Here is an 18,872-nt window from a genome sequence, read left to right as displayed (position 1 = left end):
TTCAGATGTATGAATGGAAAATAAGGAGCACATAATTGAAAACTATGTGTTTCAAATTGAAGTGACCTTGACCAAAATAATTAGAAAAAGTTAATGGATAGAAAATCTGGAAATGAAGTTGAAACACATAAAACAATGATGTGTCAATGAAACAAAATATAAAAGGCATTTCCAACTCTCTAGATGCAAGTTTGAACTAAGAGATTTCAGAATGCTTGACTTGAACGCTGAGACACTCCCAGTCTCTAAAGAGACTGAGACAGGATGTTCTTCTCAGGGGAGCCAACTCCTTTTCATAATGTGTTCCTCTTGAGGGATACTTGGCAGGAAGCCCAGCTGGGCACTGCAAGAAGAGGCAGTGTCCTTGAGAAGCGATTCCAAGACATATTTTATATTTGTGGGCTTCCCTAAAAAAGAGGCTAAGAGGAGTGGGGCAGCCCAACACAGTGGACATTGAGGAGAGTTCCTGGAAGACACATCAGGTATTGTCACTTACATATACATGACAGATGAGAGTGCCAGGCTCCCTTTATGTCAGCTACCACCAGAGAAAGGGAGCACCAAGTCATGAACAAGTAGAGCCATATAAGGGTGATGCTCTGAATATCTCAACCTCTACAGAAAAATAAAATAAGGCTCAGGGAATGACTTGTCTAAAATCTTAAGGAAGTGAGATAATTAAGCCATCAACCCATGCATTCCTGATTCAAAGGGAATGGCCTTGAATATCTAACTGATTCTTAGTCAGTCACAGTGGACAGATGGGTTCTGATATGGAGAGAAAGAGTCCATGGGTGAATCTGACACAGAGTGTGCACCTGTCAGCAACTGTGTAGTAAGTGGACCTATCTGCTAGTCAGATCTGAAGCCCTGTAAATTGTAGACTTCAAATAAATCCACACTCTGACAACTTTTGAGAAAAGGGATAAAAAACAGGTTCATTTGCAAGGCTAACATCTATCAATGGATGGTGAATAGCCGGAGTATTGAGAAGGTATGGCTCTGAATCTCCTGATGCTCAATTAATATAATAGAATAATTTATTATTAGTATCTGTTTTAAATAGTAGATATAGGATGTTATTGCTGCTATATATGCCAAAACTTTGTAATCTCAGAATTAGAGTCATTATCATGGAAATATTAAAACAGGTAATTGTCCCCTAATGATGGCAGAACCACAAATATAAAGGAGAGGAATGACTTGTCCTCTGGATGTTAAGAGAGAAGCTTTGGTCAAGTTTTGGCCTCAAAATTCTAAAAGATTCAACATTTGTATCATTTATGTCACCTTTAAAAAAACTTTAAGTCACTGAAATTTCTTTTTCTCTTTCTTTCTCTTCCCCTTCCTTCTTCCTTCCTTCCTTCCTTCCTTCCTTCCTTCCTTCCTTCCTTCCTTCCTTCCTTCCTTCCTTCCTTCCTTCCTTCCACTTTCTTTCTTCTTGAGACAGAACCTCACTCTTCAACCCAGGTTGGAGTGCAGTGGCATGACCTCAGCCCACTGCAACCTCTGCCTCTGATCTCAGCCTCCAGAGTAGCTGGGACCACAGGCACGCACCAGCACGCCTGGCTATTTTTTGTCTTGTTTATTTAATTTTATTTTTTTGAGATGGAGTGTCACTCTGTCGCCCAGGCTAGAGTTCAGTGGCTTGAATGGGGTTTTGTCATGTGCCCAGGCTGGTCTGCAACTTCTGAGCTCAGGCAATCTGCCCGCCTTAGCTTCCCAAAGTGCTGAAATTGAGGCATGCGTGACTGTGTCCAGTCTTGCACATGGTGAAACCCCGTATATATGAAAAATACAAAAATTAGTCGGGCATGGTGGAGGGTGCCTGTAATCCTACCTACTCAGGAGGCTGAGGCAGGAGATCATTTGATCTGGGAGGTGGAGGTTGTAGTGAGCCGAGATCATGCTATTGCACTCCAGCTTGGGTGACTAGAGTGAACTCCGTCACAAAAAAAAAAAAAAAAAAAAAAGAAAGAAAGAAAGAAAAAGAAAGAGAATGAAGTTTAGAAATGGTCTTAGATTATGTCAAATTGTACTTCCCACATTTTAATTCTAAGAGCTTTTTCTAGCCAAAAATACCTCCCTGAAATGTACTTGCCTTTCTTTTGTGTGCTTCCTAAAAAGTCAACATATTTTCTGAAGGGGTGGCCTGCCCCTCCACACCTGTGGGTGTTTCTCATTAGGTGGAACGAGAGACTTGAGAAAAGAAGTAAGACACAGAGACAAAGTATAGAGAAAGAAAAGCGGGGGCCCAGGGGACCGGCGCTCAGCTTACAGAGGACCCACGCCGGCACCGGTCTCTGAGTTCCCTTAGTATTTATAGATAATTATCTTTACCATCTTAAAGATAAGGGAGTGGCAGGACAATAGGATCATTTTTAGGGAGGAAATCAGCAGTAAGACATAAGAACAAGGATCTCTGTGACATGAATAAGTTTAAAGGAAAATCCTGTGCCTTGAGATAAACCTTTTAGCGGCATTGTTTCATCCTATCACATGGGGATAAACCTTGGACAATACCTAGCTTTTCTAGGAACAAAGACACACCCTGCACACCCAAAATCCATTAAACCTTGAGTTACCACAGCACATGTCTCTTGCAAGGACAAGGTTGGGGGTAGGGTCACAGATTAACAGCATCTCAAATACAGAACAAAATGGAGTCTCTTATGTCTACTTCTTTCTATATAGACACAGTAACAGGCTGATCTCTTTCTTTTCCCCACATTTTCATTGCTGTAATTGCCAAGATTCACTTGAATTCTCAAGGTTTTTTCTACATCATCCAATATCACCTTTTTTCTGGCCTTGGGTGCATCCCCAAATTTCCAGCAATTCTAGCCCACGAGATTTATGAGCTATACTGTCTACTCTTTCCATTTTATTCTTGTAGTGCATACACACAAACATATATTTTTAAATTCTGACTGTTGAACATTACATAAATTATGAAAATGTATTTTTCTTATTGTCCTCCACCTAGTGACTTTAAAGAGCTGTGCAATTTTGAACAAAACACTTTTCTTTCTTAACTTGTAATTGTTACTTACTTCCATACCTACCTTCGTGAGAGCATTACTGCCCAAAAGAAATTTGTAATGGTGAGGCAGATATTCTAATTTTAACTGTACAATTTATGTTTATGAATTACCTTACACTATTAGACTCTCTTAACCTTAACTTTGTTTCCCTATAAAATTAGTATGATAATTGCATCTACTCATAGCGGGTATAAAATTTCAATAAGAATATTTATATAAAGTATTTAGCACAGTGCTCAAAATATATTTTCTTTAATGGACCTTTTGCTAGCATACAGGTTCAGTCAAATAAAGCAAATAAAGCAGAAAAATAGGTGTATGCATGCCTGAATTGGAGAAAAACATACATTGTTAAGGCCATCTCAACTGGTACAGTCCCAATTAATTAGGCCTCTGGCTTCCAGAAATTGGTTTAAATTTTAATAATAAAGTAATATGAAATTCAGTTGAAAGTGCAGAAGAATATGTTTGAAATATTTTAGTAAGGCATAAAAATACTATGATAGTTAAAAGTAAATGATAAATTTGAAAAATCTTGGGTGAAGTAATATGGTACATCCTAGGATACAATCCTAGCATGGTGTGTGTCTGTGTACCCCTCACTGAATTCATCATTATTTGAAATAATTTCAATGATCAATAAACTCACTACAAACTATCATAAAAATACATCATGGTTAGCATTTTACTTAAAAGCTGATGATCTTAAATAAGAAAATAACAAGACCATGTTCTCTATTTTATTTTAAGCTCTCTGAGTGTAGCAGTGAAATATAGCAGTCAAATGTTAAGATTTTTGGCTTTCTTTATTATTTGTTTGAAATAAATTAATGTTCTATTCAAATAGAATATTCTATCTCCAATAATAAACATTTTATGAAAGTAAGTGATAGGATTTTAGTTTACTAAATACAAATGATGACACATATTTTGACTAGATTTATATTTCATACCATTTTATTATGGAGCATCTGAAACATACGCAAACTAAATATAGAAGCATAATACTGTCATCCCCTAATTTCAACAAACACAAAGACTGAATTGCTTTCTCCAAGTTTGAATTTTATGTTTAAGGTAAAATGTACATATGTTTAAATGCACAAATAAAGATTCTGAATTTGAGCTTGGAGTATACAGAAGAATCTTTACTTATGTATCCTATAGCACTGTAAATATACAGAATCTTTCCATAATGTTACAGCATCCTCTTGTGTTCCTTCTCAGTCAATTCCTGACCCTTTCAACACCTATCAACAATTGACCTGATATTTTCAGCACATACTCTGTGTGTGTGTGTGTGTATGTATGTTCTTAGGATTTCATATAAATCGTTTTGGTAACTAAGCAATTATTGGCTCAGCATAATATCTATGCTGTTGCATGTATAAGTAATCAATTTGCCTGAATCAGCAAATAACATTTCATTATGTAAACATTCTAAGATTAATTTTTCTATTCATTTATTGATGGATCTTTGTGTTATTTCCACTTTGGGACAATTATGGATAAAGTTGCTATGAATATTCTTGTACATGTCTCATGTGAACATATGCTTTCATTTCATTTAGGAATAAGCTTCGTGGAGTTCAATTATTACATGTAATGATTGGTATGTGCATTAACACATTTATAAAAAATGATGATTTATTTCCAATGTTTCGATCTTTTCAATGGATTCAATGTAGCAGAATCCATCGTTCTACATCCTTGTCAAAATTTGGATTTGATGTTGTTATGCTTTTTAATTTCAGCAAGTCTTTCGAATGTGTGATATTATGTCATTATACATGTTAGGCACAATTAATGAAACACCATGATTTTGATAATTTTAATGTCATTTGTGTATTTTTCTTTACCAAGTATTATTTTAGGTTTCTTTTCTTCTTTTTGCATAGATTGTTCTTTTTTTTACATTTTAGTTGTAAGCATACTTACATATTCTTGGGAAAAATTGTTTTTCAAAAATAGAGATGATGAATATTTCCTCCCAGTCTGTGAATTGTATATTCACTTTATTAATTACACATCTTTCAAATTGGTAACATATAACAAGATATTTTTATGGTTCTTGTTTTTATATCCCGACTAGGAATCCATTACTTTCCACTGTGTTGTATAGATACTCTCCTTTGTTTACTCTTTAAATGCTGGAATTTGGACTGTGCACAGTGGCTTACACCTGTAATCTGAGCAATTTGGGAGGCCAAGGCATGTGGATTGCTGAATTCAGGAATTCTGGACCAGCCTGGGCAACATGGCAAAATCTCATCTCTACAAAAAAGTACAAAAATTAGCCAGGTGTGGTGGCAGGACCCTGTAATCCCAGCTATTGGGGAAAGGGAGGTGGGAGAATCACTTGAGCTTGGAGGCGTTAGGCTGAAGTCATGTGTGATCGTGCCACTGGACTCCAGCCTGGGCAACAGAGCTGTCTCAAAAAACAGAACAAAAAATTTTAATTTGAAGTATTTAAAAATGTAGATATAACTCAAAAATGTAATTACTATTTTGCACGTATTGCGATGTTGGAATGAAGGTTTTTTTTTTTTTTTTTTTTTTTTTTTTTTTTTTAGTAGAAGTATATTCAGTTTCACTAGTACCATTGCTGGAATTGAATCTATCTTCACTGAAATACTATATAGGTTTCTTTATAAATATTAAGTTGAACATATAAAGTGTTTCCATTTCTGCTGTTTCTATACTATTCTATTTATTTTTCCATCATTATGAAAATACCACATAACCTTGATTACTCTAGTTTTTTAATAAGTTTAAAGTCTTTAAATACAAGACCCCCTTTTTGTTTCACTTTTTATGGGGAATTTAGCATATTCCCATAATTATTTTAGAATTAGCCTAAATTTATTGTTATATATTGAACTTGTTTTAGATTTATTGACCAATTTTTAGAAAATTGACAACATATTTCAGTCTTCCAAACCATGAATATGTAATTTTGGGATCTTTTCAGTTCCTCTGTCCTGTTTTATAATATTAGGGCTTATTGCTAAGTATTTCATGTTTTGATACTGTTGTAAGTGATTTTGTGAAGTTTTGAAAAACTTTAATTCAAAATTATAATTGTTTGCTGATAGTAAATAAAAAGAATTGATTCTTATATTTGCATAATTGATCAGCTAAATGCTTGGTTCTAAATGATTTCATTACTACCTAAAAATTCATGTTAATAATGAATAGCAAAGTTTACCTTCCATTCCAATCTTGATATCTTTTTTTTCTTAACACATTGACCTTGTTAGAATCTCCAGTAAACTATTAAATATAATTGATGCTAGTTGATATTCTTGTCTAATTTCCAATTCTATGAAAAACTTTGCGTTTCACCATTCAGTATTATATCAACTATAGGTTTTTCAGATTATTTTCATCAAATTGAAAAACTTATTTTTTCCTAGTTTATTTAAGGTTTTTTTTCCTCTAAATATCACACATGGATGCTAAATTAAATACTCCTACCTGTATTAAATACTTCTACCTCTAAACATAAATTAAGTACTTCTACCTGTATTAAAAGGGATCACATATTTTTGCATTATTTGTTTATGCATTGATCACGACTTTTCAACTGTAAAAGTAGAAAAATACTGATAATCAAGTCATCAACCAAATCAAAATAATCTCATTAAAAACTATGTGTAAACATAGTCTTAGTAAAGAAACTACAGAGAGATGTCATACCGACTGAGCAGAGACTATGAAAGGCGGATGGGCCTTTTGAGTGGATATCTTCTTGACCATTATAATTTCTTCTCATTGCAATCTTTCATTTTTTTTTTTTTAACATTTGGGGGAGTGTTAAATATCTGCTCAACTCAGTACCTAAGGTGATTTAGAGATATCATAAAAGTTCTTGTTACTGTACATGTCTTTGATTGAAACTAATTTAAATAAATAAGCATTTTACAGAAAAATAAGCTACGGATGATCATGAATCACTACATCATATGACCACTAGAAGAAAACTGCTTCTGACTTCCACAAACTCCATGAAATACTAAATGGGATAGTCAGTAATTTCAACGTCGCTGATAGTTGCATTTCACCCTAATTCCCTTCTATTATGTTTTCAAGAGTTTAATTAGCATGTTGTTATAAATAGTATTATAAATTATAATTTATAGTATATAAATAGTATATAAATAGTATTATAAATTATAATTATAAATAGTCATATTTAACCACTATCTATTCCCTTATGTCTCCCCAGAAATATTGAAGAAGACAGTAAAGTATCTTCTGAGAGTCCTCAGCAGGATGTCCTTTGTGAACGGCACTGCCTCTCATCTCACTGCCTTCCTTCTCCTGGGTGTCCCAGGTCTGGAAGCTTTCCATATTTGGATTGCCTTCCCTTTCTTTGTTGTTTATCTGATCACACTTGTGGGGAATTTCACAATCCTGTGTGTGATCAAGACTGAACAGAGTCTTCATCAATCCATGTTCTACTTTCTTGCTCTTCTCTCTTTTTTTGACCTGGGTCTTTTAACTTCCATCATCCCCAAGATGCTTGCCATCTTCTGGCTCAACCTTAGGGAAATAAGCTTTGAAGGCTGCCTCATCCAAATGTTCTTTATTCACACCCACACTGGTATGGAATCTGGTGTACTCCTGGCCATGGCAATTGACCGCTTTGTTGCCATCTGTTACCCACTGAGATATACCACTATCCTCACCAACAAAGTGGTAGCCATCATGGCCTCTTTTGTAGTGGGAAAGCCAGTGCTTCTTGCTATTCCCTTCTGTTCTTTTCTTGAACGATTGCCCTTTTGTGGACACTACGTTATCCCTCATACGAACTGTGAACATATGGGAATCGCTCGTCCTGCCTGTGCCAGCATAAGGGTCAATATGATCTATGGTTTATTTACCATTGCTACCCTGATCTTTGACTTAATCCTCATTGCCCTCTCATATGTTCAGATCCTAAAAGTTGTTTTCTGCCTTCCTTCCAGGGATGCCAGGCTCACAGCACTTAGCACATGTGGTTCACACATCTGTGTCATCTTAGCCTTTTATACACCAGCATTTTTCTCCTTTATGACTCGCCGGTTTGGTAGAAATGTTCCTCAGTACATTCACATCCTCGTGGCTAATCTGTATGTGGTAGTTCCTCCTTGTTTAAATCCAGTCATTTATGGAGTTAGGACAAAACAAATTCGGGACTGAGTTGTGAGAATGTTTGTAAGGAGTGACTGAAATGTATTCTAAAGTTCATAAAGTATTTCAGGCTATCCTTCAGCTTGTATGTCACTCAGGGAATCCAAAATTGACACTGGGTAAAGGGTCACTCGGACCTGACTTCAGCCATGATTAGGGCCTCTGAAACTTATGCTCAGTGGTTCCTTTACCTAATTTCCATATTGACTTTCAATAGTTTTTTTCTTATTGAGAGTAAGACAAGATTGTGGGCCGAAGTAAAATAATGAAATGAGATTCTTGAATTTGTAGGGACAAAGATGTTCTTCATGTCACCAGTGAAATTATGTAGAAATTTGATAAAAAAGGAAAATTTTGGTGGAATACAATTCTTGAATCTTTCACCTATAAATCAACACCTTATAATTCTGTCCTTCAATTACCTATTTTTCTGTCAATATTGATTGATCTAGGTAATACTCCTTAGTTTACTGCAGTGGGTTGTTGCCATCTGCTTGTTATTTATCTTTCAATTCTGTCTCTGAAAGAGTCAGACTCATTCTCTGTTGCCAACTCTACAATGATAGCAAAACCAGAGAAGGAAATTATATAAAAATGAAATAAAATATCAAAATTTCTTCATAAACTAAGTTGTAAAAATTATTAACGAAAGGTATGCAAATTGATCCAATGACTGCATAACATGATGATGTATCATAACCAGGTAGTGTTTATCTTATAACTACAGAGGCAATTTATGCATTTGAAATCCAGCCAGTGTATGTGAACATATTATCAAGCAAAATAAAAATATATGATCTTCTTAATAAATGCATAAAAAGCATTTGACACAATCCATTATCAATCACTGATAACATTTCAGAAGACTAAAAAAAGAGGGGAACTTCCTCAACTGGATAAGAGACATTTATCAAAACTGACAGCTTTCATCACACTGAATGATTAATGACTAAATGTTTATCTCTAATGTCAGGAAAAAATGCAAGGTTGTCACATCTATTCAAAATTCTACTGACAGTTTTAAAAAATGCATTAAGGCAAGTGAAAGGCAATAAAAATCTCTGGTATTGAAAAGAGACAAACTTTATAGATAGCATGATGTTTCTATGTAGAAAATCTTATGTTATCTACTAAAAGTCACTAGAACTAATAAGACATGAGTTTCAGAAGTTCACAGGATACAAGTTCACTACACAAACACTTGTATTTCTTTTATACTATTGGCATACTACTATAAATAAAACAGAAATACCATTTAAGACAGCTGAAAATATAAAATATTTAGAAATACAATTATGTGTATATATATGTATACATATATATATACACACATATATATATATATAAAACCTCCACAAAAATGTAAAAATACAGAGAGAAATTATTGCGGGCACACATAAATAAAGAGATAAGCAATTGTCATATGTGATTTTCAGCAAGCTACTATGGCAACTCGTTATAGAACAAATAGTTTTGAAACAATTAGGTAACCATATTAAAAAATATATACTTTATAGCTTACATCCTATAAAAATGAAATTAAGATACATCAGAAGCCTAAATGCATGACCTAAAATTATAAAACTTTTAGGAAATGCTATGTAGAAGATCAAATACCAGACATATTTTTTAAATTAATGAACCAGATTTCACAAAAATTAATAGCTTCTGCTCTTTTAAACTACCATTGAGAGAATGGAAATGCAAATCTCAGACTCCAAGAAAATATTTGTAAATATCTGAAAATGGATTTGTGTTTCACATACAAAAAGTGTTTTATAATTAGGTAATTAATTATATACAGGAATCTAATATAGAGTTAATCTCATATGGAGTTTTTTTTTTAATATTTCTCTCTCCCATCCCCCACTTTCACCAAAGACAGCAGGACCAACCTACCTGCAAAATAAGCTTCAGTCCCTTGTAGTTGGCCTGATTACCCACACAAAGTGCAGCAAGAATCATTGTCCACATAGGTGCTCCTAAATTGGCTTTGCTGGAACCTCTCACAAGGCCATTTCAGTCAAAGCCCTGAGAAAATAACCAGTTGTTCCAACTGTGTCCCATTATAAGAGAAAACACATTGTTTTCAACTGTATGCAAACAAAATACATTTCCATGATTTAAGGATATTAACAATAGTTTACAAATTCTGGGGAAATTAGGCAGAGATAGAAATATGCCTCAAATTCTGTTTATGAAAGTATACTCAATATACTTACAGTATACTTAAAGGCTATAAATAGCTCCAAAGGAAAAAAAAAAAAAAAATCCAGATTCAGAAACTCTAAACAGAAAGAATCAGCAATATCTCAAACAACAAAAACAAAGAAACAGGAAAATAATTTCAGTCCTCCATTAGTTCAGTCCATGCAATCAACTCTTGCTCTGCTTCATAGTTTCATATTGGGTTAGCAATCTTTTGAAAACATCAGCCTTTCAATTACTGCCCTGAAAGTTTTCTTTCTAATCCAATAGCAACATTTCCACTTACCAGAAACCTGCATTCAAGAGGCATTTTCATGAACTCCCCGATAGAAGCAAGTTCTGGCCTTTAGCTGATTATAAGTCACTTCTTGAGAAGGATCAAAGCAAAAAAAAAATGTGGATGACAAACATATTAAGATAACCATAGTTAAAGACATAATTGACCAGGAAATTTGGTTATTTCTGTGGCATACAACAATAATCATATCTATTACTGACAACATGTATGAAGACATCAGAATTTTAGGAATCTCATACAATCCTGGAACACATATTGACACCACATTTATATAAATATAACCCAAAGGAAGCTAAACGCTACCTCAGATTTGGTGATCCTTTCTGCATCATTTTAACATATCTAATAAGTCTAGAAAGCTTAATATGTCTCTCTTTGACTTCAGGAAGCCTAATCTCCAAAAAGGTTAGTTTGAGGTCAAAAAGATTGAATTATAACTTGAAATTTTTCTCTTGGAAAACTTGCCAAATATCAATGTTTTAAGACACTTGATATCACAAAATGGGATCATACATCACTATGAGATAATCGTGCATTAAGCAAAAGTTATAAAACAAAAGTGTTTACCTTTTGATAGAAAGGAGACTCAGTTTCCCAAAGAATAAGACCTAACAAAGACAGCATGAGCCCAACTAAATCTGTCTACCCCCAACTCCATTTTATCCCTGCAGTCTCCTCAGGGAGTAAACAAAAATCTTTTATCTCATTAATATTACACAAATGTCTTATTCGAAATAGAACACCAAAGTTTACCTCTGTATAGTGTATTATTAAAGCTAAGGCTAATAACACCTTAGAAATAAATCTATCTAATTTTAATCAGTTTTACCATAAGGTAAGATTTCCACAAACTTTTAATAAGCATTTCCAATTTTCTATTAAAGAACAACTCAAGGCTCAAGAAAACCCTGTTATTCCAACACAGGGACCTGGATTACTGGCCTTGCATTAGTGTGCTTTTGATATTAAGATTTAACTTACAGAAAAACTCTGAACTAATCTTATGACTGAAAATTGGCCCTTACAATCTCACTTGCCTGCCTCTTCCACGACAGTCCTTGGACCTAGAAGGGTTGGATAGTTTCAATTTCTCACCTTGTGTCTTATGAAAGTACTTCATTTTGATTGTCACCTCTTCATGAGAATGAAGATGAGGCTTCAACTGGGGTCAATGTTCAAAATTTAGCAGGGTTGGTTCCTTCTTCAGACCCAAGAGTTAAAGCCTTGTAATTTAACACAAGCATTAGTTAATAGGGTATTTATGTTACAGAAAATCCTAGCGTTCTCGCTAACATATTACAAGTTTAAACACTACAGTTTAGCATCTAGGAGCTACTGCCTGCAGCACTTGAAACCACTGTATTTAAGTAGGTTGGTTACTCACTGCATACGTCTATTTGCTATCCTGAAGTTAAAGAGAGATATATTAAGCTTTCTAGACTTATTAGATATGTTAAAATGATGCAGAAAGCATTGCCAAATCTGAGGTAGCGTTTAGCTCCCTTTGGGTTATATTTATATAAATATAAACAGAACTGTGTCCTAAAGCATAAAAAAAAGTGATAGGCCCTATGCTACACTTATCAAAGTAAGACAACTAACTTTTCTGTCCATCACTAAAAAATGGTAAATGCAAATATCAGTTTTGGGATTTAAATATGAGGATAAATAATCTTTCACTTAAATATTATACAACAAAACAAGGATAAAGTAAGAACAAGCACAGAATACTTTTTTTAATGCTATTTAAAAAAACATTATCACACAGTACCAAGATTTGTTTCTAGATACAGAATTGACAACGGATTAGGTAACTTTCACCACCAAAATCTTCAAACCAGTGCAACTCTTGTGCATATTTTGTTTTCAAGAACACACATGCAGGCCCCTCAGTGACATATGGCTTGTGATCAAAAATCACTAGAAAGTCTCACATTTTTTGAGAAAATTATTACTACTTAATCCAAGTGAATATCACTTAATGTTAATAATGGTAAACACAACTAAAGTAGTTTGAGAGCAATCCCGATCAATATAATTTCCTTAAGGACAAGGCTAATGTTTCCTGAACATTAAAACTTTGTACCCATATCATAGTTTTTCCTCATTAAAGGAAAAGATCTGAAACCAACTCAAATTATTGACTGCATGGAATTACCTTGTAAATAAAGACCATTTAAACATTTTTACTCTCATCTACATTTTCAAATATTAAATAGTGTACTGTTTATGCTCAGAACTTATTTAAAAAGTCTTTTATGTAATTATGTGCCTGGAAACTTATAGCTCTCATCGTGCTCCAGATCAAGCAAAACCAACCAAATTCTACATGGATGGTGTTCTCCTTCAATTCCTGCAGCCTTAACAAATGTGGCCTAGGAATTCCAGATAAATAGAATAAATGATGACTTGTTAGAAATGCACAGGAAACAAACTCACTATTCACAGAACCAAATAAAAGTCTTCCAAACTAAAAAACATAGAGGTTTTCATATATATATGCATACATAAGCAAAACTCAAAGGAGAAAAAACAGAAAACAAATGAAAATTAGAAGCAAAAACAAATAATCAGAAAACCAATCCCCAACTTTTTCTCCTACTCAATTAAACTTGGAGACTAAAGTGTCATCCAGACCCTTAAAAAAGCACATGATGAACATTTTATTTCTGATACACAATGAAGTATCTTTCAGTTCACCAACATTACTATATATCTTGTGCAATTAAAAAATTTTCTGTAGGCACATGACCTGTAAGTACTTCAGTGCTAGGACTATCTATGCAGAAGAGCAAATAAAGTGTGAAACAAAGCAATGCAAACTTTTATGTGAAATTTGACTCCACACTAAATCTGGCTGTATTCTTAACACATTTAAAATAAAATACCAAACTGCCAATATATTCTTTACAATATTTTTTATTTTACCCATGAAGGTGTTAATTAGCCAAATTTCTCCACTTCTCTATCATATTTCAAAGAATATTTTATTATCTAACCTTTTTCAACTTTCTATTTTTTTCTGTATGTACACGAAGATAGACATACGGAGGAAAAAAACAGCATATGACTTACACAGACCATCCACAACATGCCTACGCTTTGCATTCAATCCCAGATTTTCTTCTTTTTCTTTAAATAGGCACTAATTTTATTCTAGGTTAAAAAAAATACCATACCAGCTCCTTTCTCATATCAACTTATTATCTTTCCTTTATACCTTCCGTACCAAAAATACAACTTCAACTTCATATTCATACTTTCTCCACTTCTCTCCCCCCTACTCACTGATTCCCTATTACCTTATTTCATAAATAACCTTTTAGAAGTCCATAATTTGAATTAACTTTTAGACAACTTTTGAATTTGAAAAATTATTTTTTCTCACTAATAACACATCTTTTGGCACATTTATATACAGCATTATACATTAACTAAAATTCTTTTTCTTTATAACCTTAAATTTTTGTGAAACCATAGGAGGCAAGAAATCTTGAACTATTAGATATTACCATTTTATAGATGAGTACAATTTCACAATTTTAGAAACATATTTCCCCATATCATAACCCTTTCTTAATTGGAAATGACCTAGATATACCATGCACATCAAAAATAATTTTAAGATTTTAAGTTAAACAAAAAACTACCTAAAACTTTTATCTCATTTACATGTACACAATTATTTTATTTTTAAGTTTTCTAGATTACTTTTCAAAACTAAGATATTAGGCACCATCATTTAAACTTAGTTATTTTCTTGTTAACCATTTAATAGCCAGTGCAAATTAAGTGCTCACCTAAGTCAGAGCCTCAAAGTTAAATACATAGGTATTTTTTCCAATAACTCAGAAGATTCAGCTGTTTTCATTAAACCAGCAAATTAAATTAGTCTTCCTCATCAAAAAAATTCACACAAAGATCATTTTGTTTGGGCTGGTTTATAGTTTTATAACCTTTTTTGCCAAATCCTGACACTTCAAGATGCATATAAAACCCAGATAAAAATGTATGCTGACAATTCTAGACACATTTCTATTTTTTTAATTATGATTATTTTATCTTTTATTGTAATTTTTACTGTAACTTATTAATAGCCAAGTGTCTCTATGTTTCCTTTGAGGATTATTGTTTCCTACTTATTTTTTTTAATTTTTAGTTTGTATTAATACATAAGAGTTGGACATGTTGATGGAGGACATGTGGTATTTGATAAAAGCATGCAATGTGTAATGATTAAATCAAGAAAACTGAGATATTCATTACCTTAAACATTTATCATTTCCTTGTGTTAGCAACATTCCAATTCTGTCTAGCTTGATTAGTAGATGGATATATTCATATATATATATATATGTATACACATACACACACACATATATAAATAAAACATGCAAGCACTGTATAGAGAATGGGATAAATCATGTGAGAATTAAATTCCACATTCTAGAATATACAGTGTTATGAAGAATAAAATAATTATTATTTTTTTACATTTAAGTTTACAGTCCAGTCTAGCAAGAGCATATTTCTCATATGCGCTTTGAAGTATTCTTTTAGATACAGAACCAAATTTATTGGTAACATCAATTTGAAAAACTAGCTTTACTACAATACATTGAAATATCACCTTTGTCACATACAAAATTATTATGTGTATTGGGACTTTTTAAGGGTTTGATGCTTTGTTTCAGGCTAGGTGCAATGGCTCATTCCTATTACCCTAGCACTTTGGGAGACTGAGAAGGGAGGATTACTTGAGGCCAGGAGTTCTAGAACAGCCTGAGAACATAGTGAGACCTCATTTCTACAAAAAATATAAACAATACCTAGGTATGGTGGCACATACCCATAGTCTTAGTTACTCAGGAGACTGAGACAGGAGAATCATTAAACAGCATGAATTCAAGGTTGCAGTGAGCTGTGATTGCACCACTGCTCTCCAGCCTCCCAAGAGAACCAGATCTGTCTCAAAAATAAAAATAAAAATAAATTTCTTTCTTTTTTTTTAAAATTTATTTATTATTATTATACTTTAAGTTGTAGGGTACATGTGCATAACGTGCAGGTTTGTTACATATGTATACTTGTGCCATGTTGGTGTGCTGCACCCATCAACTCATCATTTACATCAGGTATAACTCCCAATGCAATCCCTCCCCCCTCCCCCTTCCCCATGATAGGCCCCGGTGTGTGATGTTCCCCTTCCCGAGTCCAAGTGATCTCATTGTTCAGTTCCCACCTATGAGTGAGAACATGCGGTGTTTGGTTTTCTGTTCCTGTGATAGTTTGCTAAGAATGATGGTTTCCAGCTGCATCCATGTCCCTACAAAGAACACAAACTCATCCTTTTTGATGGCTGCATAGTATTCCATGGTGGATATGTGCCACATTTTCTTAATCCAGTCTGTCACTGATGGACATTAGGGTTGATTCCAAGTCTTTGCTATTGTGAATAGTGCTGCAATAAACATACGTGTGCATGTGTCTTTATAGCAGCATAATTTATAATCCTTTGGGTATATACCCAGTAATGGGATGGCTGGGTCATATGGTACATCTAGTTCTAGATCCTTGAGGAATCGCCATACTGTTTTCCATAATGGTTGAACTAGTTTACAATCCCACCAACAGTGTAAAAGTGTTCCTATTTCTCCACATCCTGTCCAGCACCTGTTGTTTCCTGACTTTTTAATGATTGCCATTCTAACTGGTGTGAGATGGTATCTCATTGTGGTTTTGATTTGCATTTCTCTGATGGCCAGTGATGATGAGCATTTTTTCATGTGTCTGTTGGCTGTATGAATGTCTTCTTTTGAGAAATGTCTGTTCATATCCTTTGTCCACTTTTTGATGGGGTTGTTTGTTTTTTTCTTGTCAATTTGTTTGAGTTCTTTGTAGGTTCTGGATATTAGCCCTTTGTCAGATGAGTAGATTGCAAAAATTTTCTCCCATTCTGTAGGTTGCTTGTTCACTCTGATGGTAGTTTCTTTTGCTGTGCAGAAGCTCTTCAGTTTAATTAGATCCCATTTGTCAATTTTGGCTTTTGCTGCTGTTGCTTTTGGTGTTTTAGACATGAAGTCTTTGCCCATGCCTATGTCCTGAATGGTACTACCTAGGTTTTCCTCTAGGATTTTTATGGTATTAGGTCTAACATTTAAGTCTCTAATCCATCTTGAATTAATTTTCGTATACGGAGTAAGGAAAGGATCCAGTTTCAGCTTTCTACTTATGGCTAGCCAATTTTCCCAGCACCATTTATTAAATAGGGAATCCTTTCCCCATTTCTTGTTTTTCTCAGGTTTATCAAAGATCAGATGGCTGTAGATGTGTGGTATTATTTCTGAGGACTCTGTTCTGTTCCATTGGTCTAGATCTCTGTTTTGGTACCAGTACCATGCTGTTTTGGTTACTGTAGCCTTGTAGTATAGTTTGAAGTCAGGTAGCGTGATGCCTCCAGCTTTGTTCTTTTGACTTAGGATTGTCTTGGAGATGCGGGCTCTTTTTTGGTTCCATATGAACTTTAAAGCAGTTTCTTCCAATTCTGTGAAGAAACTCATTGGTAGCTTGATGGGGATGGCATTGAATCTATAAATTACCTTGGGCAGTATGGCCATTTTCACGATATTGATTCTTCCTATCCATGAGCATGGTATGTTCTTCCATTTGTTTGTGTCCTCTTTTATTTCACTGAGCAGTGGTTTGTAGTTCTCCTTGAAGAGGTCCTTTACATCCCTTGGAAGTTGGATTCCTAGGTATTTGATTCTCTTTGAAGCAATTGTGAATGGAAGTTCATTCCTGATTTGGCTCTCTGTTTGTCTGTTACTGGTGTATAAGAATGCTTGTGATTTTTGCACATTAATTTTGTATCCTGAGACTTTGCTGAAGTTGCTTATCAGCTTAAGGAGATTTTGGGCTGAGACAATGGGGTTTTCTAAATACACAATCATGTCATCTGCAAAGAGGGACAATTTGACTTCTTCTTTTCCTAACTGAATACCCTTGATTTCTTTCTCTTGCCTGATTGCCCTAGCCAGAACTTCCAACACTATGTTGAATAGGAGTGGTGAGAGAGGGCATCCCTGTCTTGTGCCAGTTTTCAAAGGGAATTTTTTCAGTTTTTGCCCATTAAGTATGATATTGGCTGTGGGTTTGTCATAAATAGCTCTTATTATTTTGAGGTACGTTCCATCAATACCGAATTTATTGAGCGTTTTTAGCATGAAGGGCTGTTGAATTTTGTCAAAAGCCTTTTCTGCATCTATTGAGATAATCATGTGGTTCTTGTCTTTGGTTCTGTTTATATGCTGGATTATGTTTATTGATTTGCGAATGTTGAACCAGCCTTGCATCCCAGGGATGAAGCCCACTTGATCATGGTGGATAAGCTTTTTGATGTGTTGCTGAATCTGGTTTGCCAGTATTTTATTGAGGATTTTTGCATCGATGTTCATCAGGGATATTGGTCTAAAATTCTCTTTTTTTGTTGTGTCTCTCCAAGGCTTTGGTATCAGGATGATGTTGGCCTCATAAAATGATTTAGGGAGGATTCCCTCTTTTTCTATTGATTGGAATAGTTTCAGAAGGAATGGTACCAACTCCTCCTTGTACCTCTGGTAGAATTCAGCTGTGAATCCATCTGGTCCTGGACTTTTTTTGGTTGGTAGGCTATTAATTATTGCCTTAATTTCAGAGCCTGCTATTGGTCTATTCAGGGATTCAACTTCTTCCTGGTTTGGTCTTGGAAGAGTGTAAGTGTCCAGGAAATTATCCATTTCTTCTAGATTTTCCAGTTTATTTGCATAGAGGTGTTTATAGTATTCTCTGATGGTAGTTTGTATTTCTGTGGGGTCGGTGGTGATATTCCCTTTATCATTTTTTATTGTGTCAATTTGATTCTTCTCTCTTTTCTTCTTTATTAGTCTTGCTAGTGGTCTGTCAATTTTGTTGATCTTTTCAAAAAACCAACTTCTGGATTCATTGATTTTTTGGAGGGTTTTTTGTGTCTCTATCTCCTTCAGTTCTGTTCTGATCTTAGTTATTTCTTGCCTTCTGTTAGCTTTTGAATGTGTTTGCTCTTGCTTCTCTAGTTCTTTTAATTGTGATGTTAGAGTGTCAATTTTAGATCTTTCCTGCTTTCTGTTGTG

At 34.3% G+C, this 18,872-nt stretch overlaps 1 protein-coding gene across 1 annotated transcript; it reads left to right on the top strand.

The window, feature by feature from the left end:
* Nucleotides 1–7,319: 7,319 nt before the first annotated feature.
* Nucleotides 7,320–8,228, top strand: LOC102121545 (olfactory receptor 52E4-like). The gene has a single exon (XM_015436035.2). The coding sequence runs from the start codon at nucleotides 7,320–7,322 to the stop codon at nucleotides 8,226–8,228; it is 909 nt and encodes a 302-aa protein (XP_015291521.2).
* Nucleotides 8,229–18,872: the final 10,644 nt, after the last annotated feature.

Source organism: Macaca fascicularis, chromosome 14 (assembly GCF_037993035.2).
Source record: "Macaca fascicularis isolate 582-1 chromosome 14, T2T-MFA8v1.1".
NCBI classification, from domain to species: domain Eukaryota; kingdom Metazoa; phylum Chordata; class Mammalia; order Primates; family Cercopithecidae; genus Macaca; species Macaca fascicularis.
This window is presented reverse-complemented; position numbering and strand designations above follow the sequence as displayed.